Source organism: Barbus barbus, assembly GCF_936440315.1.
Source record: "Barbus barbus genome assembly, chromosome: 9".
Classification (NCBI taxonomy): Eukaryota; Metazoa; Chordata; class Actinopteri; order Cypriniformes; family Cyprinidae; genus Barbus; species Barbus barbus.
This window is the reverse complement of record NC_136737.1, coordinates 6613368-6634823: the sequence shown is the minus strand read 5'-3', so window position 1 is coordinate 6634823 and position 21456 is coordinate 6613368. Positions and strand designations below refer to the sequence as shown.

The window sequence follows — 21456 nt, the reverse complement described above, 5'->3', positions numbered from 1 at the left end:
AGCCATTTCACTGATCACCCGCTCACACCTGAGAACTATCACACAATAATACACGCTTTATAAGCCTTTTAGACTTCCTCTTCCAGATGGCTGAGTATTGTCTAGCGTTTAGCACTCTCCTAGTGTTAGCTGTACAAAGCCATTCCGTTTGTGTTTTCTGTTTAGTCTCTAGTATTGTTCTGCGTTTATCACTCTCCAAGTGATAGCTGCTTTGCTGAGCCTAGTTTCTGGTTCTAGTTTAGTCTTGTCATTTTTATGTCGCCTTGTTTCCTGATTCCTGCTCTTGTCCCTTGGATTAACCCTTGTCTCGCCGCTCGGACTGTTTGTTCCTCGTCTGGATTACTGCTCACGTTATCAGACTACCCCTCTTGTCAAGCCCTCTGGATATCAAAGACCCACGCTTGCCCTATGATTACTCTTGTCTTGCCTGTGTTTGACCCTGCTTGTGTTTTGACTATGTTCACTAATAAAAGCTTGCACTTGAATCCACTCGCCTCATGTCCCGTTGGCTCCGTTACAACCTCATGGCTACTAGTGAAAGTTGTATTGTTTATTGTACACATACATGACTTGATTGCTAGTTGAAATCGTTGTTTTAAAACTCTTTACACTAAGGTAGGAATAGTAAACAAAATGCTAACAATGGCAAAAGAAAGCACAGAGCCTTTTTCGTAATCGGATTGCACAATAAAGCAATAAAACCTGAGATGCAGTGGTTTACTGTGATTTTAGAACAACTAAGGGGACTTTAGGGGGGAGATGTGAATGAATTACAGTCAAATTACTGTTAAAAAAATCAAAGATGACATGAGGCATGCTTTCATACGTAAGTAACACAGCGGGCCGCCTTCATTTGTAAGCTGATCTGCCGCGGAAGTTAGCATATTTGTGATAAGGAGGACGAAGATGAGGAAAAAGAGAGCAAAGTTTTTAAATATTTTCAGTACTCACTGAGCTAATACACAGAACCTCTGTAACTGTATGCCATGTTCACCAAAAAAGCAGTATGTAAAATCTCCTGTCAGCTTGGCATAATGATGAATGCCAGTCTAGAGTGACGTAAAAGTTGCATGAATGAGCAAATATCACAGGAGTAGAGGTGAGATATGGCTGTATATCATCAGCATGCTGAGATAACCTACGGCACTTGGTCTGTGGACTCGTGCCTATGGCCGAATCACAGCCGTGCCGATATACAACCATGTCTCACGTCTATATGTGATAATTGCATTTATACAACAGTTCAACAGCATGAGTGTGTACATAATAAAAACTATTAGTGTCTTTAAAAGCCCTCTTTTGAGCAAAACTACTTCCTTCCGTTACAGATTCAAATCTAAAGTTGTCAGTTTAACAGCTGACCCCAAGCCTCCGTTATTAATTCCAAAATGTCACTTTAGAACTAGTAACGAAGGAATGTTTAGTTGCTTCATTAAAAGCTTTTTGTATTACTTTAGTAAAAGTGGCGCATTATATATTAGAGTATTATGAGAGAGATTACCTGAATCTGATCCAGCATTCATTCTTCAGATCAATCTCGTATTCACAATTAGTTTGAATGTCCCATAGGCTCGTAGCCTACTATCCTTTCATCTGTTCAGGGTGATTTCTAATGATAGGGATGCTCCGTGCATTTGTTGGCTGTGTACAAGCTGGTTTTGAAAGAAAAACAAAAATACTTCCTTGTTCAAAAAATTGCTGCAATTTAATTTGCAGTTTTAATTTAAAACTGCAATTATTTTTCAATTTAAAAGACTTTACCTCTGACTCATAAAACAGTCTCTTGTCGCCATCTGTCCTGAATCGGATTTAGGACCACATATGAAAGTGGCCCAAATCAAAATCGAAAAGACCAGATTCTATGGGTCTCATTTATAAAACGTTGTGCAGAAACCATCCCAGATTTGATTTTACGATAATCTCTCAAATATGGGTACATGTGATTCATAGAATGAACCAACACGGTCTCACCTCTATTCGTCACATACTGCCGTTTGGTCATTTCCCCCTCACGTCCAAAGTCCGACGTTGAGGGTACACCCTATTCGTCGCTTGATAACGGAGAGGCTCGTCCGATAGATTTGAGTGCAAATCCATACACAGAACACGCACGTTCGCCTCTCTTACAGATGTGAAATCTATGAATCGCAAATAATCTTGAACTTGCGTGCAACTGAATGGTTGTAGCTTGTAGCCTTGTTAACAACTCCTAATTAATGGCACTAGCATATACAAGCTCAACAGTCATTGTCCAAATTCTTTAATTTAAACCAGCGAGCTGCAAGAAAAGCTTACATTTCCACAAACCTGCAGTACTCCAATAAAAAGTGTGTATGTCTGCTCAGACCCTACACACTTTTCCATGTCAAAGGCAGTTTTTACAGCGTTGGTGTGGATTTAAGCACACACAAATTCTAAAATCAAATCTGTGCTTACAAACACTTTATAAATGAGGCCCCATGTGTTTTGTGCGGTTCACACACTCAAGAAATAAAACAAGAGGATGAGCAAAACATACTGCACAGACACGTTCATCTGGTTTTTCTGATCAATGCATTCTGAGAAAAGGAATGTCCGAGAACTGCTGAGTAGGCTACTGCTCTCGTTCGTCTTCGTCTGTCAGTGTGGTGTAAATTGGTCTTATAGCGACAGAACACTTTTTATTTACACGTAATCTGCATTAATTCAAAATGAAGGTCTTTATGTTGTGCATCATATTGAGTGCATTCTTCGTGCCTGGTAAGATTTCTATTTGTAACATGACAGAAATGTATCATTTCTAACTGTTTTATTTAGCTGGGTTAGCTGGTTTATTTAGCTGGTTTAGATTTACATGTTGATAGGCCTGTGTGTTAATAAACGCTAGAGCGGTTGGTTTAATTTTAAGGAAACCGTTTAATATAGTCATAATTAATAACACTCCGATATATAGCATTCATGACTGAATGCACAAATACATAAAAAGTGATATATGAATCAAGACGTGGTTTGTATAATGTTCATACAGTCGTATGACTGTGAGATCATCTCATAGATCATCTGTGAGGCTCATGAATGTTTGTGTGATGAGTGAATGTTTTATTATGTTTAAACCAGCCATGCTCTTATTCTGTTTTGTTTTGCATGCAAGTATTGCATTTGAGACATATTTCTCTACTTATTTCTTCTTCAGTTGCGTCTGATGTTGGTGCAGATGTAGTGTCAGTGTCAGTGATGGAGGGAGATTCAGTCACTCTATACACTGGACTTAACAAATCCCAACAAGAGAGAATAAAATGGTATTTTAATAGCAGTCGCATCGCAGAAATCACTGGAGATCAGAGGAAGATCTGTACAGATGATGAGTGTAAAGAGAGATTCAGAACCAGACTGGAAGTGGATCATCAGACTGGATCTCTGACCATCACAGACATCAGAATTGCAGACTCTGGACTCTATCAACTAGAGATCATTAGTCACAACACTGAAATAATATTCAATGTTACTGTTAGAGGTGAGTTATTTAGTGAATGTTGTGTTCGAATCTCATCATTGGTAATTATTGCAGTGACATTCATGGCTACTTTTTCAGTACCTCTAAATGACTTCAGTTTCAGTCTCATTTTGGTTTGTATTACAGCCAGTTCTGCTGCTGAACTAGATACAATGAAGAAAATGGGAGAATCTGTCACTTTAGATCCTGGTGTGATGATAAACCTAGATAATGTGATGATGTGGTATTTTAACGATACTCACATCGCTGTAATCACTGGAGATCAGAGTGAGATCTGTACAGATGATCAGTGTAAAGAGAGATTCAGAGACAGACTGAAACTGGATCATCAGACTGGATCTCTGATCATCACAAACACCAGAACCACAGACTCTGGAGATTATTATTTACAGATCAACAGCAGCAGATTCAGCATCAGTAGGAGCTTCAGTGTTACCATCACTGGTGAGTGATATTTAGTCAATCAGTGTGTTTTCTATAGCAGTATTAGAAGACAGTTCAATATTTTGAAGTTGATTTGACTGAGTATTACAGTAGAATTGAGATAATAGTTATCACCTTCATGCAGTATACGTAAGTGAACAATGTGTTTTTGGTCACACTTTTAGCTCCAGGAATGTGCAGATCATTTTACTGCATGTTTTGTATGCCTCAAACAGGCTGATAAAGGCAAGCAGCTAATGTGTGTTTCAATTCCATACATTTTTTATGTTTATTTTTTTATTTTGCAAAAGGACTGCTACAGCCATATCCTCTGTATTGTCTATGTAGCAGCAATTTAAAAATTTCACTCTGGTTTGAAATGGCTTGAACCAACCACAAAAGGTTGCACAACAATCTTGAAAAATTTAAAATATTTTCTAAGAAGCATTTAATAGTATGTAGAGAAGTAGAGAAAAGTATGACTGGTATTTAAATGCAAACATGTAACACATGCTTTGATATCTTACATAATATACTACATTTTACCTTCACTGCCTGAAATAATTTTATGCTAAATAATTGACCACCTCAGAAACGGGCTGTACAGCTGACATGAGCAAGTCCATAAATGTATGAAAAACCAAAGGCAATGACTAAAAGACATTAATACCATAACTTATAATATGGTGAGAAATAACACTGATTTCCCATCCTTTATCAGTGTTCAGTAATAATATACTATAATTATTACTACATTTAAATCAAAGACATTCTTAGGTTGTTCGTTTGCATGTTACATATTTGCATTTACATACTAGTCATACTTTTCTCTACCTATCTGTATGATTGGGATGCATTAAATGCTTCTTCGAAAAAAAAATAATAAAATTTACCTATGTTACTTTTGTTGATGAAAATAAATTGACATCTGCACTCCTATTTCAGCAACTGCTACTGTCTCACATTTTCACAACACTTTACTGTTGTATATTATCCCAGAATCGGCTAACAGTTTGTTTCTTCTCCAGGTGATCAAACAGATGATGTGTCCGTGATGGAGGGAGATTCTGTCACTCTACACACTGGCTTTAAACACATCATACGAGAAGGCAGACATATTCGAATAAAATGGTATTTTAAGGATATTCACATAGCACAACGCAATGGATCTGTGAGTAAGATCTGTACTGATTTAGAGCAATTCAGAGACAGATTAAAGCTGAACAGTCACACAGGTGATCTCACCATCAGACATATCAGGACCTCAGATTCAGGACTTTATAAACTACAGATCAACATCAGACAACACTGCATTCTGAAGATGTTCAGTGTTGCTTTTGGTGAGTTTTTTTTTTTACTTTACAGTGACATTCTACAAGAAAAAAAAATGAAATGGGATGAAAAATTATGACAGTGCTTTTGCATTCCAACACGAAATAATGAACACAATACACTAACGCTTAATAAACACAAAAAAGATCCCCAGCAGCTGTTGGTTTGTGTTTCAGATGTTCCTGTTGCTCAACGAGTTGAAATAAAGAGAAATTCATTGGAGGGAGAATCTCTCACTTTATATCCTGGTGAAATAAAAAACCTGAATGATGCAATGACGTGGCATTTTAATGACAATGAAATCAATGAAGATCTTAGCTTTATCTGTACACATGAACCGTGTACATATGTTGATGGGAGATTCAGAAACACATTAAAGCTGGACAATCAAACTGGATCTCTGACCATCACAAACATCACAACTCAACATGCTGGACATTATCATCTAAAGATCAGCAGCAGCAGATTCAGCATCAAAAGGACCTTCAGTGTTACTGTCAATGGTGAGTATCATTTAATCATAAAACTGAATCAATGTTATTTACATGAAAAGTGTGCTGATGTTTCTAGTGTTGAGATGCTGTTTTAACTTCCAAACCCACCAGATGGCGCCATCTATCAGTTGAATCAATATCATAAGGTGCAAATATCAGTCAAAGCTATCAGTTGTTCTGCAGTAATAATACTGTCTGTGTTTATCATTACAGGTTCAGGTCAGCCTTCAGGTACAGCAGGAATACATTGCATGTTGCTTCTGTTCTGCTGCTCGTTGCTGCAGTTGTTGGTGTGATTTCGCTATTGGTGCACATATAGGCTACTCTTCACAAAACAGATCACAAAAGTAAACTGCTTAAGGTAAATGATCTAGGATGAACCATGATTTTTGTCAAAGACCTGAACTGAAACTTTTACTTTAACAGATGTGATAACAGAAAAGTGTGATATGGATAAAGCTGTGTTAACATACCTGAAGTGATCCAAGTTTTAATGTAAATTCTGTCTAGGCCGGAAAGAGCTTGAGACGCATGTAGACTGAAAACAGTATTATAACCTAGCACACTGCCATAAACACCACACAAATCCAGAAATGCACAGTAATCCAGAAATACATGCAACGGATGCACAAAATACATAAACGCAAATGGTGACACATTCTGGTTATACTGTAAATGCAATGAATAAACAGACCAAGCATGTAATGACACCTTCAAACAAATCACAAATGTTTATACAAAGTGTAATCTATTAAATGTAATATACAAATCATGCCATACTGTACCTGTTTAATATGTGTTTCTTTGTGAACTTGTATTGTGTTTTCATGGAGGGCTTAGCTATTCAGGCTAACTGGAAATAATTACTAATCATTCTCCTTCTTTATTAAAAACAAGGGGTCATTGATGATACTAACATTATCAAAATGAATATAAAGAATAATGCTGTTTAATGCATTTGACACTTTGTATTTTCCTCAGTGCATAACAGTGTTATATTCTCATTTGAAAATGTTAAAGTCATGCAAATATATAAATTTTGCTGTCAGGAGTCGGGGGGGGGGGGGGGGGGGGGCTTACGCGAGTGAACGAGCGCTGCTGTGGGCATGCACGCTAAACAGACGGAATAGAGTAGGAGTAATTCTGAGAAAAAATATACATTTTGGTAAAGGATTTGTTGTTGGACAATAAATGTGCCTCATGTAGAATTTTAAAACTACAGCTAAGTGTAATTTGGTGATAGCAGTAACTGTAAGGGACTATTTTTAATGGGTGATTGACACTCGATCTGATCAACCATAATGGCGAATCTGCTATTTTGTCCAACAATCCAGACAGGAGAGTAGATTACTGTCAGTGGACTTGAACTTGAAAAATTGTGTGTATTGATGGCTTGCCACGATTAAAACAACATGCCTTCTGATGTTCATTCACGTTTATTTCGTGCTATAACTAAAGAGGACTGCTGCTTGAACCGAGGTGCTACAGCGATTTGTCACGATAACTAAGGGCGTGGATCTTTGCGAAGGGTCAATTACTAAGCTCATATGAGTTTATTATTATTATTTTTGTTATTATTTATTTATTTATTTTTATTTGATTTATCATTTATGTCGCCTTTTCTGTATTCTTTTACTTTTGGTCGTGGTTAATAAATTTTACATTGATCGTGGGTAATAATTTATTGTGACGTTTAACAATTAACGTTTAATAATTGTATGTGAGAGAGTCGGTAATATCATTGCGTTTCTATTGGTCAGTGTTAGAGGAACTCAGGCTTAGCCTGACAGTTAGCCTGACCCGGACCAGGTTAGTTTCCCAGCATAAGTTGCCACAGTGACTGAGCTTGTATATGTATAGATGATATAATAAGACGTTAATGTGTCATTTTTATGTCATCTAAATGTCATGAGTCCAGGTCCTGCGCTTCTCCCTGTCGCCACAGGAGGTCGCCATCTCCCGTCCTCCATTTCTCATAACTCCACACACCTGTCACATTACACACACCTGTAACACATCAGACTCCCAGCTGTTCCCCATTGGCAAGGACTATTTATGCACCACACTCCCGCTACTCAGTCTGGTGAAATTAACTGTATTCGTAGTTGTGTTAATGGTATTTGCCGTTTTATGTATCCCGTTCCTGAGTCTGTTTTGTTTCGCCTTGTTGGCCTTTTTGTTGGTTTATTAAAGGATCTTACCTGCACTTGGACCCAGACTTTCTCTTTTCCACGGCGCCTGCAGCATTCCGTGACGCTAAATTTAACTGGAGTTTATTATTGTTCAAACAGGCTATGGGAGGCTATTCTGTTCTCTATGAGAACAGAAGCATGCATTTATAGCTACAATATCAGATAAAACTAGCCTTGTTTTTTTTTCATTGTTTTCTGCTTGAGACAACAGAGAATGATGATTTGCTTACATTTGTCAAAACATCCATCGTATTGTGTGTGTGTGTGTGTGTGTGAGAGAGAGAGAGAGAGAGAAAGAGCAAAAGAGAGAGAGAGAGAGATTGAAAACAAACGAAACAAAAAAAGAAGTGTGAGAGAGCAGTAATTGATAGACAATGAGCTTGGAGAAGGGTGGGATAATTTTTTAATAATGAAAGTTAGATACATTTCCAAATGATGAGATCACAGAACATTTAAATTACACTAATACAGAGCAACAGCGGTTTAAACAATTATATTAACAAAGTATGTGCATATAGGTGAGAAAAACAAATATAGACATCCTGTCAGAGAATATAGCTGCATCCCAAATGACACAGTATACACTATGCACTCAACCATGTAGTGTATGAATTATATAAGGTTATTTTGTCATTAATAATCGGAGTCTGATAGCCCCTCGCCCTTCACGACGTAATTAAAGCTGTGACAGTTGAGTGCATGAAGTGTTCAACATCCCACACTTCATTTTTTCGGTTATTTAAGTGCATCATCCGGGTATTTAAAGTGTACTTTTTCTTTTTGGAATTTTCAGCGTGAACACTCTACTCGCACTATTTATACTACAAAACGTCATAGAATAGTGCATAAGTACGTGATTTGGGACGCACATTATGTGAAGAAATCCAAAAGGTGTGATGCACAAACTTGCATGAACTCTAACAATTCCATCATCTTTTTTGGGGGAGATTTTCATACACAGGCCCCTCCTTTGATTTCTGCAAAGGAAACACAAAATCAATCAGGAATCTGCTGATGTGATGGGAAATTATTAGCACATTAACGTAGGTTTCTCTGTGCAAAGCTGAATCTATAAATACTGACAATTTTGTTTTGTTTTGAAAAACTACTACTACAGACCAGCAAAAGGAAATTATATCTGTCTCGTTCATCACATAACTTTTTAAGTAGTTAAATCTTCCAAAAGGTTACATTTTATTTCTGAAGGTGGTCACGGCAGCCACTGAACTGAGAATGGTTTTTACAAAAAAGCAACACCAAAGATACTGTTGCAGCACGTCTAATCAACCAATGGCCGCTAAAGCTGCATTTCCCCTCAGATAATCATGAACCGCAGAGCAGCTGCAGTTCAAGACCAGACTTTAGCACAGGTCACATGGTTAACCGCTTTGTGTCATACTTTGTATGGGTTATTTGAGAACAACAACCAGTTTTTGTTCAGTTTAATAAGTCTATGGCAGCCCATAGAACAGCTTGTGGGGAATGTTATGATATTTGGCACACAAATAGAGGGCAGTCTCAACATTAGAAAATATAAAATTTAGAGCCTTTAACTCAAACTCTGTAGTGCCACCAACAGGCCAAATTAGCACAAAATTAGCATTGTTTCTGCGCATAAAGATTTTTGGCAATTTTGAAATTTTCGAACTCTTCCAGATGGTCCAATTTTCACTGAAATAGGCACAGATCATCTTCAGACCATCCTGTCATTTTTTTTTTTTTTAAGACACGTAAACCACAGTTACAAATTTAATGGAAAAATGGAAGTGAGGCTATATCTCTGCAATATATTAGCGGATTCAGACCAAACCTGGGAACTCATTTATAAAATGCAGCACAGAAACCATCCTAAATTTGATTTTATGATCATCTCTCGAATATGCGTATGTGTGATTCATAGAATGAACGTACAAACAGAAAACACGTACGCGTCTCTTTCAGAAGTGAAATCTATAAATCGCACATTACAAAATTTTCATCATTTTATGATCTTACTGTTTTTCGTGTTGTTGGTTTAAACAATGCTGATTCAGTTCTGTCTTCCTCTTGTGTCTGGACTGCATTAACAATAATACAGATGTATTAAAACAACAGTTACAGCATTATATCAACATTTCAGTCTTAAAATAGATAACTATTTATACAAATTAATTGGGTGTTTTGCTGACCTTTTTTTCGACATTTCCAGTAGATGCAGCACATCACGACTGTAGCTAAAATCAACAGAGACCCAGCAGCAGCAGAAATCAGTACTATGTAAAATAAAGGTAGACCCTGATCTGTAATGAGCAAAATGAGCCATTAGAGTGATTGAATCTGTTGGTCTTACACTACGAAACAACAGCACTTTATAATTTAGATCAGCTTAATCACCATAAAATCAACATAAAATCAACACCAGCATACCTGAACATGGTTGACAGAGTTCACTGATGTTGAGATGTCTTGTCTGGTTTCTGATAGGATTGTTGAGCACACAGCTGTAGGTGTTGTTATCCTGATATTCCACCTCCAGAGGTAGAGAGAGACTGATGCTGAGATCAGACACACTGATGCTGGACAATAAACTGTTTCCTTTGTACCAGGAGAGAGTCACATGACCCACATTCACCACTGAACACACCAATGAACAATATGATGATGATGATGATGATGATGATGATGATGAACAGTCTCTGATAATGTCAGGAGTGGGCAGATGAGCTGTAAAATAAGATAATAAACAGAAATATGGATACGTGTAAACAACAGTGTTATTTTCAGTGTAGTGTGTTACGGTCAGTGAGAGCATGTCATCTAAAACTATAAAATGATTAAACATTTTCAATATGTAGTTAAAGGAATATTCATACTTCTGTAGACATTAAGCTCAATGTTTGTGTTTGAGTTAATCAACCTTAAATCACAAATGCAGTCGAATAAGCTAAACCCCACATATTCCTTTAAATAAAACAAGAATATGAACGCTTCAACAAATGATCTCACCATAGACAGAAACATTGAATGTTTTTGATGACAGTTTTGCTCCACTTATCTTCACTTCATAGAGTCCAGTATGTTCAATCGTGGTGTTTGTGATGGTCAGAGATCCAGTTTGATGATCCAGCTTCAGTCTGTCTCTGAATCTCTCATCAGTACCATTATATGTAAAGAAGATTCCAACATCTCTACTGATTTCAGCTAACAGAATCTTTTCAGCTACAAAATTCCACAGTATATCATCGTCTTCACGTATTTTAGTAACATCAGAGTTTAGAGTGACAGAATCTCCCTCCATCACTGACACTAAATCACCAAACACACCTGAAGAACATGTTTAGTCACATATTAAGGCTCTTGATGGTTTACAAAGCCTGAAATCAGATGTTGTCTGTAACCTTTAAACATGAACTGAAGAATACGATCAGAGACGCAAAAGAAAGGTGATATACATGAACAGACAATTTGAACCAGTAATTTGATCTTTAATATGTTTTATCTGCTTGTAGAGTAATATAAATATGTGAAGTTACATGACAAGTCATTTGACATTTTCAATAGTTTCATATTTTTGTATGTGGCTTATTAAAACAGGCTCAATCAAAACAGCAGCAGAAGTATTATTACGGTAAAACAGGAAGAAGTTAGGCCATGAAAATGTGTTCATAACTTACCAATCAGATGCCAACTACACAAACAGAACAAACAAAGTGTCTGAAACATTTTCTTCAATTGTTCAGTGAAAAGTCTGATGTAATAATAAGACCATCTGCTGATAAAAATCTGATGTGAATCCTCCCACAACAAGAGTTTGGCCCTCCTGGTTCACAGACATACACTCTGTGAATGTGTGTTTTGAATATATATATATATGTATGTATGTATACACTTTCTTCTGGCTCTAATTAAGACTTTAACTGTTTTTAATAGGGGAAAACTTTTTTTCAAAAATGGAAAAAAATTCTATATTTTAAACCTGATAGTTTCTGAAAAGTAGTTTTCTGACTGTGTTGGGTACATAAGTAGAAGAGTGTAAAATTGTGTGGATTTTGTATTAGACAACCTGAGTTTTTTATTATTATTAATAATAATTCAATGGTTTTATAATCATTCAGTTGTTGCAAATGACAAAGATCATCTGATAGTATTGCCAGTCTTACTGAAGTGTGGCACGAGCAGCTCAACATTTGAGTCAAACTGAAACATGCTGTGGTCTGTTTTCTTCAGAAATCTGATTAGATCTGTTAGGTGGACAAAGATCTTGTGCAACACAGTGGCTGCTTTGTTTCATCTGTGTTTATTTTGGAAGTGAAGGGCTTCTTCCTGTGCTGTGGTTATGAACCTCACAGTCTGATTTCCCTCCTACACAGAATAAATTTACAATCAAATTAAATGAATTGATGAAAACCTGTCAGAACTGGGTTCTTGTTTATTGTGTGTACATATTCTCTTAGGTATGTAAACATTGACTTAACTGTCAAAATTGTTGAAATCGTTGTTATAAAAGTAAATTAGTTGAAACAAAATGATAGTGATGACAAAATGTAGCACTGAGGCTTTTCTCTTAGATTGCATAATTGGGTGCCTGTGAGTTGTTCTAAATGCAGCGCTGTGCTTCTCGTCTGGTGTGCGACTACATTCCTCCCATGTATTTAATGTGCGTCCTTGAAAGCGCACAGTTTTCTAAAGTATTTACTTTAACTTAGGTAATATCAATGGTATGACATTTCAGGTGCGTCTACAAAAACATACATATATTTAATTGTTTGATCAAAATTATTGCTAGGGACAGTTTGGCAGTCGCTGGATATAGGGACACGCAGAGGTCATGCCCATTCAAAGTGAGGGGGCACGTGCCCCTTCCGAATTTTGAGCCAAGGGGATTTTGAATTCACATTAAAATATGTTATGGCATGACACCCATATCTGTTAATTAAGTAAACAGATGCATAGTTAATAGATTAGGCCTACATTATTAGGTTACTTTGACCATCGCCCACTAGATCAACTAACATAATCTATTAAGGTGAGAATCAAGATATTTCATAATCTAGTTAATGCATTTGGGAATCGAATAAAAAAGATAAAATAAATAAAACATAAGCGCTGTTGTGGCTGCTGTGTGTCACATGACGACCCCACCCCCCAAAAAATAATGAGTGCATGCCCCCCTTGGAACAAAAAAAAACAGGACTACGTTTTTATAAACTGACAAAAATGTAATCGGCGACAGGAAACATTAATCATTCATTATTTTTGACCATGTTAGATTATTATTTCACCACATATGTGAATCTGAGAGGATGAGATATATGGAGAAACCAAATTTTATTGGTCTGTGTCAGTGCCCCTTTCCCTTACCTTCCTTTTGTTTGAGAAATGATGCAACTGAATGGCCCAACGTGAAATATCCCAACATCTTCAAATATTTGTCCTTAAACGCTCGTTTTAGGTGGGGTCGACAGCTTATAAAAACATAGTTCTGGGTTTTTAGCTGTTTTTCTGTACACCTTGTTACATAGCAGCTTTTAGACATTGTTCTGTTTTTTTGTTATAAATCAGAAATGAGGCAGCTTCCCGCAATACAAAGTCAATGGAGAGGGTTAGATTGCCCCGCCCCCTCCCCGGTGTGGGCGCGGCCTAAACGCGCTCTGCCTCCTGTACAGTTTCGATTGCGCCATCATGTGGTGAATTTATTTTTTATTTACAACATTTTATTGTAATTGAAAGAAATAAATGCCATCAAAGTGATTAATACAGAAACGAAGTATCAATTGCAGAAAAGAAAACAAGAATAAAGTTTTTCTTGACTGATAAGCTTTTTTTTTTATCTTACCCTATGTTTTATTTTCTGTTCCCATGTCCTACATAAAAAGATTTTGACAAAATGTATTATACATTGAATGACTGCTTCGTTCGCGTTGTTTATTATTTTTTTTTATTTATTGGACAACTTGGTTAGCCTTACTTTCACTTTCCACGGGAGTCGGGACGTCACACCACACGCTGCACAGACAAGTTCATCGTGTTTTTCTGATCAGTGTGTTACCAGAACATCTGACAATTTATTTAGTTAGCCGACTGCACTCGGTGGAAAGCAGGTGCGGTGTTAATGGGCCTTTTAGTGACAACATTTTTTTTATTTCTACATTAACTGCATTAATTGAAAATGAAGGTCTTTATTTTGTGCATCATATTGTGTGCATTCTTCATGACTGGTAAGACATCTATTTGTCTAAAAATAAATAAATAAATAATAATAATAAGTTAAAAAAAAAAGCGATGTAATGCCGTTTAATTGTTGTATCGGATTTTACACACAAATGTTTGTTTTTTTCCTACTGTTTTAATTAGCTACGGGTATATTGTAATATTTTAGACAAAAACTAGTGGCGTTTTAAGATTAGTGTTTGAGGAAACCAATTAAAGGACTAATATTCATAATTAAAAATACTCAAACAAACGGAATTATGGTGTAATGTTCATAGAAATTAGATCATCCATGAGACTAACTGAGTGCATGTGTTAATCAGCAATGTTCTTCTGTTTTATTTTGCATGTATTACATTTGAGACATATTTCTCTGCTTACAATCTGTTATTTCTTCTTCAGTTGCGTCTGATGTTGGTGCAGAGGTAGTGCCATTGTCAGTGATGGAGGGAGATTCAGTCACTCTATACACTGGACTTATTAAATCCCAACAAGAGAGAATGAAATGGTATTTTCATGTCGATCGCATCGCAGAAATCACTGGAGATCAGAGTAATATCTGTACAGATGATGAGTGTAAAGAGAGATTCAGAGACAGACTGAAGCTGGATCATCAGACTGGATCTCTAACCATCACAGACACCACAATCGCAGACACTGGACTTTATAAACTACTAATCAATAGCCATAACAGTGAAATAATCTTTGGCATTTCTGTCAGTGGTAAGTGAATGTAAAAAAAAACAAAAAAAAAACAAATGATGTGTTTGAATAACATAATTGATATTTATTGGGGTGATATTCAGTACTGCTTTTTCCTTACCTTTAAATTAATTTGTAGATTTCAGTTTGTAGAGTTAAGATCTGAGTCATTAAACAGTTCAGTTTGATTTAAAAAATTAATTATTTCCTTTGGTAAGCTTTTGACAGATGTTGGTTTGTATTACAGCCATTTCTGCTGCTCAGCTAGACAAAATGAAGAAAAAGGAGGGAGAATCTGTCAGTTTAGATCCTGGTGTAATAAAACACCCAAATGATGTGATTACATGGTATTTTAATGGCACTCTCATCACTGAAATCACTGGAGATCAGAGTAAGATCTGTACAGATGATGAGTGTAAAGAGAGATTCAGAGACAGACTGAAGCTGGATCATCAGACTGGATCTCTGACCATCACAGACACCAGAAACACAGACACTGGAGTTTATAAACTACAGATCATCAGCAGCAGATTCAGCATCATTAGGAGCTTCAGTGTTACTGTCACTGGTGAGTATCATTTAGTCATTCAGTGCATTTTCTATTGCACATTTAGAATACAATTCAATATTTCGAAGTTGCTTTGACCTTTATTATTACCGTACATTATAATTGAGATCATTTCTATCAACTTTTTGCACATGAAAGTAAATTAACAATGTTTACTCTTTCTCCATGTTATATTCCTTCTCCTTCTGAGGTACCAATTTATTATTATTATTATTATTTATTCATTTATTTTTTTGTATGTCTCAAACTGTCTGATCAAGCCCAGCGACTAATGGGTGTGAAAATTCCACACAGTTTTAAAATTTTTGGCAAAAGGGCTGCTCCACCCTTTTCCTCTGTATTTTAGTCATGTACCACCGATTTTAAAAATGGCCCTGTGGCTTGATATGGCTTGAACCATCCACAAAAGTTTGGGCAGGGATCTTTATTTTATATCTTTGATAAGTGTGACCCTAGACCACAAAACCAGTCATAAGGGTCCATTTTTCGAAATTGAGATGTATAAATAATCTTAAAGCTGAATAAATAAGCTTTCCATTTATGTATGATTTGTTGGGATATAACAAAATTTTCCGAGATACAACTATTTGAAAATCTGGAATCTAATCAAGTTCTTAGCAATGCACATACTAATCAAAAATTACATTTTTATATATTTACGGTAGGAAATTTCTAATGATTTTTTGGCATAAAAGAAAAATGGATAATTTTGACCCTCGTTGGCTATTGCTATAAATATACCCATGCTAATTACAACTGATTTTGTGGTCCAGGGTCACATATTACATTTTAACAATTCTGTAATAAATTAATTTAAAATAATTGATCACCTCAGAAATGAGCTGTACCGCTGACATGAACAGGTCCATAAATACATGTAAAACTGAAGGCACTGACTAAATGGCATTAATATTGTTAAATAAGTGATATATTCTGAACAGAAACATAAAATAAGTTAAAGTTTTAATATGGTGAAAAATAACATTGATTTTCCATCCTTTATATCAGCAGTCAATAATAATGTGTTAATACATTTAATACACCAGTCACATATTTCTACTCACAATCTATATGATCTGTAGAAAAACATTTTTGTCACATGTGGCTTGTGTAAACACATATGAAGATGAAGATGAGAGATAACACGCAGTCTTTAATCAGTAAACATATCCACAATCATGGTAAAGTCAGACCCAACAATAATGAACAGAGACAATAAAACTTAAATACAAATGAGGTGATTAGTGACAAAACAGCTGAGCAAAATGGCAAATCAAACAAAACTGAGTGCAATTGTTATAATTTGTACAGCTCTACTCCAAAAATGGCTTGTAATGAGCTGTTCATTTCTTTTTCAGATGCATTTGGTGTTGATACAGACGGTGTGTCAGTGATGGAGGGAGATTCAGTCGCTCTACACACTGATGTTAAAATTAATCAACAAGACAGAATTAGATGGTATTTTAATAGCATTCGCATAGCAGAAATCATTTATAACCATAGTAAGATCTGTCTAGATAAACTGTGTAAAGAGAGATTCAGAGACAGACTGAAGCTGGACAGTCAGACAGGTGATCTCAGCATCATAAACATCAGAACTACAGACGCTGGAGTTTATAAACTACTGATGAACAGCCGTAACAGTGACAGGAATTTCAATCTTGCTGTCAGGGGTGGTGAGTCATATGTTTTATACTTAACTTATATATTGTGTTTATTATTGAAGTGACATTCAGACTGACAAATCCGTGACATTTTCCAAACACACTCAAAACGGTTGACCGATCACAACACACTGGTCTTGCCGGCCAATCAGAGCACATTACGCTTTTCAAAAGGCGGGGCTTCATAGAGACATAACAGAGGGTGCAACAATGCCAAATATGTGAGAAAAAATTAAGGTTTTGAACATTTGGGCATAAAAACAAAATCAAGACTTTGAAAAAGGGCATAATAGGTCCTTCATAAAATAACCTGTCAACAAGGTTTATTACACATGCAAAAAAAAGTTTCTGAATTAATTAATTGCTTATTTATGTATCAGTAAATCAAAACAGTGACGTTGCACTATGTCAGTCATTGCAATGGAATGATAATTTAGCATATACTTGCTGTACCTGCTGTCATTCTGGAATGCATCTGTACCAGCTGTCAAAGATGAGCCATATGAAAGCATCTCAAACAGCACAAGTATTTGATTACGCTGTGCCTTGTTGGTTTCTCATTTCAGTATCCTGCCAAAAGAGATAGTATTGTTTTCAGCTCTTAGATGCAGACTTTGTTTATAATGAGAGCATTTGTGAGTCAGTGAATGTACAATGAACAAAACTCTTATGTGTAGTTTAAAAGCTTCTGATTTGTTGTTTTGATCATGTGTTCAACAGACATGTCTGGTTTAAGTGCTCAGTACTGCAAAAACTGTTGACGAAATCCTTTAACACAGGGGTGTCAAACTCAGTTCCTGTTCCAACACACTATACCATGTAGTTTTCACATAAGCCTGAATCATTGGCTGGATCAGGTGTGTTTAATTAGGGTTGCATCTAAACTCTGCAGGGCTCCGGCCCTCCAGGAACTGAGTTTGACACCCCTGCTTTAACGCAGTGGAAGTGCATCTAAATAGCCGTAATCATGACTATAAATTCACACTTGTCTCTTTAAACATATGGAGTGTTTACATAATTAAACTGAATGACTGCAAAAATAAACAATTTCAATCACTGATTTGTTAGTTTTAACAGTTTTGGTTCAAAAAATGTACATCTGAATTTTTTAACAAAATCATAAATGAGCATTTTTTTCACCTCACACAAGAGGATTTGATGTAGAATGCAAAAACATGGATATATGTTGCTTTTCAGACTTAAAGTCAAGAAAAATTGTGTGTAATGATATTTTTGCCCACTATGTTTGTTTGTTTTTGTCCACAAAAAGATCTTCCTCCAGCTGTTGGTTTGTGTTTCAGGTGTTTCTGCTGCTGAACAAAATCAAATGAACAGAAAGTCAGTGGAGAAGGGAGAATCTGTCACTTTAGATCTTGGTGTAATAAACCCAAATGATGTGATTACATGGTATTTTAATGAGCTTCTCATCGCTGAAATCACTGGAGATCAGAGTAAGATCTGTGGAGATGATCAGTGTGATGAGAGATTCAGAGACAGACTGAAGCTGGATCATCAGACTGGATCTCTGACCATCACAGACACCAGAACCACAGACTCTGGTCTTTATAAACTACAGATCATCAGCAGCAGATTCAGCATCATTAGGAGCTTCAGTGTTACCATGATTGGTGAGTATCATTTACTTCAGTGCCTTTTTAGAAAACAGTTTGAAATACTTAAATCGTCCAGTTTTCATTGTGGATCATCTCTCATCTTCAAATGCACATCAAAGCAAGAGATAATCATCACATTGAGTTCTACATGTAAAAAAAAAAAAACATTTTGAAGCCTATTATTCATAAGAAAAAAATGCATTATATTACCCGGTTTTGCTGTGAAAGTCACTGTTGCTAAAATAAAAAAAAAAACAAAAAAAACATGACACCATTTATCAATATCATTCAACTTTCTAATAAAATTATTGGTGAAATTATTAGCTGGTTATTAGTTGATCTCTAGTAATAATGGCTTTCTGTCTTTAGCTTCTCTAGGTTCAGGCCCACGTTTAGGTGCTTCATCATCAAGGGTTTCTGTTATTGGTATTATCCTTGTTCTGCTGGTCATGGCTGTAGCAGCTGGTTGTGTGTATTTTAATGGTAAACTGTCTGGCAAAAAAACAGTAGATGTGTAGCGCAAGTCACCATGGCGACAAAACCCGCTCAAAACCAACCCACATTCTTCAGTTTGCTCGAACTAAATGTGAACTTACCTGGGTAAAAACTGAAACCAGCTTCGTGCAAAGACCTCTGGAGTTTGCTCTCGTTTGGACTCTGTGGTGTTTGAGGTGCAGTTTGACTCGCTTTGCTTGGTGTGCTGCTCTCTGAGGGACTACTTTGGTTGTTGGATTTTTACTCTACTGTACCCTACTTGGACTTTTAGTCAGATAACTGTATTTCTTACTCCAGATTAGGCCAATGCATTTGATTTCGCTACCCTGATTGTCTGTATTGTTTCTTGTATTTTTCTGTTTTTGTTGTGTTCATGTTTGATTTCTAAAGTGCTAAAAATGTAAATTATTAAATTAAAAATGTCATTTATTTACAAAAATTAAAATATATTAAATTAAACGTATTTATTCCTTGATTAAATCGGACATATGTGAAAAGCTTTTTAGTAAATATTTAGTAAATGTTCAGTCTCCTCCACTGACCAGTTCATCAAATATACAATGTGTGATTGTATGACATAAAGTCACAAGACTTTAGATGTGTGCTTGGTATTTTTTCATCTGTAAAAAGAAAGACAGAAAATCGTGTGAGATAATAGATGTTTACCTTTTCATTGGATTTCTTTCATTCTGATTGATTGATGTGTTTACATGAAGGTTTTACAATCCAATCGAGCATCACTCCAATTACTTCTGGATTATTTAGGTGCATGATTTTGATGTATTCAAATTTAGTTTTGTAGGATATCAGAGACTGAATCAGACAAAGTGAAGCTGCGATCAGAACATTGAAACATGAGAAGCTGAGATTCCAGAAAGAGAGGCTCCAAGAAACAGGATATCATAAATCTGTCCGGATTCCTAGCTCCAACTAGCTGAAGCAATCCTAACTTAGCAAGCCTCTTTCACCAAACAGTTTACAACCTTGAGACAAACGAACACATTGATAATTCCAATTCAAGAAGGAGACTGTCAAATTTGTTGCAAGTAATCAAGACTGATGTTCACATGTAAACCTGTGATAGGAAATCACTAGCTACAGACTCTCTCTTGGGCCGGTCTCCACACATAGAAGACAGACCAAACCAACATGCCTTTGTCTAAAGAACATGCCGTCGTTCTCCATAGAACTGCATAAAAGACTTTAATTTTCAATGTTTAATGAGACTAATAATTTATATGCATAACTGCATAATGTGTATGTAACCATTTGAACATTTGAATATCCTTGTTTTAATCACTCAATATGTCTTGCTTTTAATAAGTATTGAATAGCTCAAGCCTTAAAGAGAAATATTGCATATTTATTATGTACGAGTTTGAAAATTCATGCTTTAAGTGTTTCTTCCAATCAATTCTTTGTCAAATGTATCATAGTCTTGTTATAAAAATCAATGTTGAAAGGGTATACTTTGCACGAGCCTGTAAAGTTTGGACCTCTGACTGAACGGATAACAAGTTGATTTATGATTTGGTGGAGGAACAGTGCAACACCCCAAGCAAGGACAGTATCTAATTGGTCAAGACGTCCAGAGGGGATGGTCTGGAATCTGAGTTTAAAACTCAGGACATCGTAAAATTCTCTCTCTTAGCTCTCTTGCCGCACTCTCTTAGTACTCTCGTCCCTCTCACTGCGTGCTGCTCTTTGAGCGTGAGTAGACCCAACTCCGCATCCTCAGCCAACGCCCAAGACCTCACTTCAAAGACTACTGAACTTCCAGCCAATCAGACACTTCAGGGAACCCCCTGTCTGCAATGACGACACAACCCCGTTACACAGGCAAAGCAAGCAATACACCTCCAGATTCTAACTGAATTAGGTGCAGTTAATATAAATTTTAGCCTCATTGAGAAACTCAAAACGAGGGTTAAATAAGTGATTGGTTGTTCAGGTCTATGCAATTGAACATATTGCTGTAAACTTGGGATTTCACATTTTCATTCTCTTAAACTCATCCTTTCCTCACTTTCTCTCTTTCTGCAACGTGTGAATGCGTGTGTTCATGTGTTAGATTAGTTTGTGTTAGGTTTATATAAATAAAATCTGATTTATATTGAAAAGAGAAGTATCTTGTGTTTTGTGCTCACAAGTTAATGTCTTAATCTGTCGATTTTGTTACTGTGCTGTTTAATAGTGTTTTCACTATATTTGTATTTTAATCTCCAGTGCAGAGTTTGTTACACGGCTCGTTCAGTGAATCGCCGTAACACTGATTCTGTTCAAATCCCTAT

General features: G+C 36.2%; 3 protein-coding genes across 3 annotated transcripts; 2 read left to right on the top strand and 1 right to left on the bottom strand.

The window, feature by feature from the left end:
- The first annotated feature begins 2562 nt into the window (after positions 1-2562).
- Positions 2563-6692, top strand: LOC306875181 (uncharacterized protein). The gene is made up of 6 exons (XM_079425628.1): positions 2563-2739; positions 3173-3493; positions 3620-3937; positions 4945-5256; positions 5425-5751; positions 5956-6692. The coding sequence occupies exons 1-6, from the start codon at positions 2691-2693 to the stop codon at positions 6036-6038; spliced, it is 1410 nt and encodes a 469-aa protein (XP_079281754.1). The 5' UTR covers positions 2563-2690; the 3' UTR covers positions 6039-6692.
- A 1629-nt stretch (positions 6693-8321) lies between these two features.
- On the bottom strand, positions 8322-11648 carry LOC306874874 (natural killer cell receptor 2B4-like). Its single transcript, XM_079425165.1, has 6 exons — positions 11588-11648; positions 10920-11237; positions 10341-10637; positions 10103-10213; positions 9930-9991; positions 8322-8911 (listed from the first exon to the last, which is right to left on the bottom strand). The coding sequence occupies exons 1-6, from the start codon at positions 11634-11636 to the stop codon at positions 8864-8866; spliced, it is 885 nt and encodes a 294-aa protein (XP_079281291.1). The 5' UTR covers positions 11637-11648; the 3' UTR covers positions 8322-8863.
- Positions 11649-14531: 2883 nt separating this feature from the next.
- LOC306875196 (cell adhesion molecule CEACAM3-like) lies at positions 14532-19599 on the top strand. Its single transcript, XM_079425653.1, has 5 exons — positions 14532-14846; positions 15073-15393; positions 16752-17069; positions 18359-18685; positions 19040-19599. The coding sequence occupies exons 1-5, from the start codon at positions 14567-14569 to the stop codon at positions 19186-19188; spliced, it is 1395 nt and encodes a 464-aa protein (XP_079281779.1). The 5' UTR covers positions 14532-14566; the 3' UTR covers positions 19189-19599.
- Positions 19600-21456: the final 1857 nt, after the last annotated feature.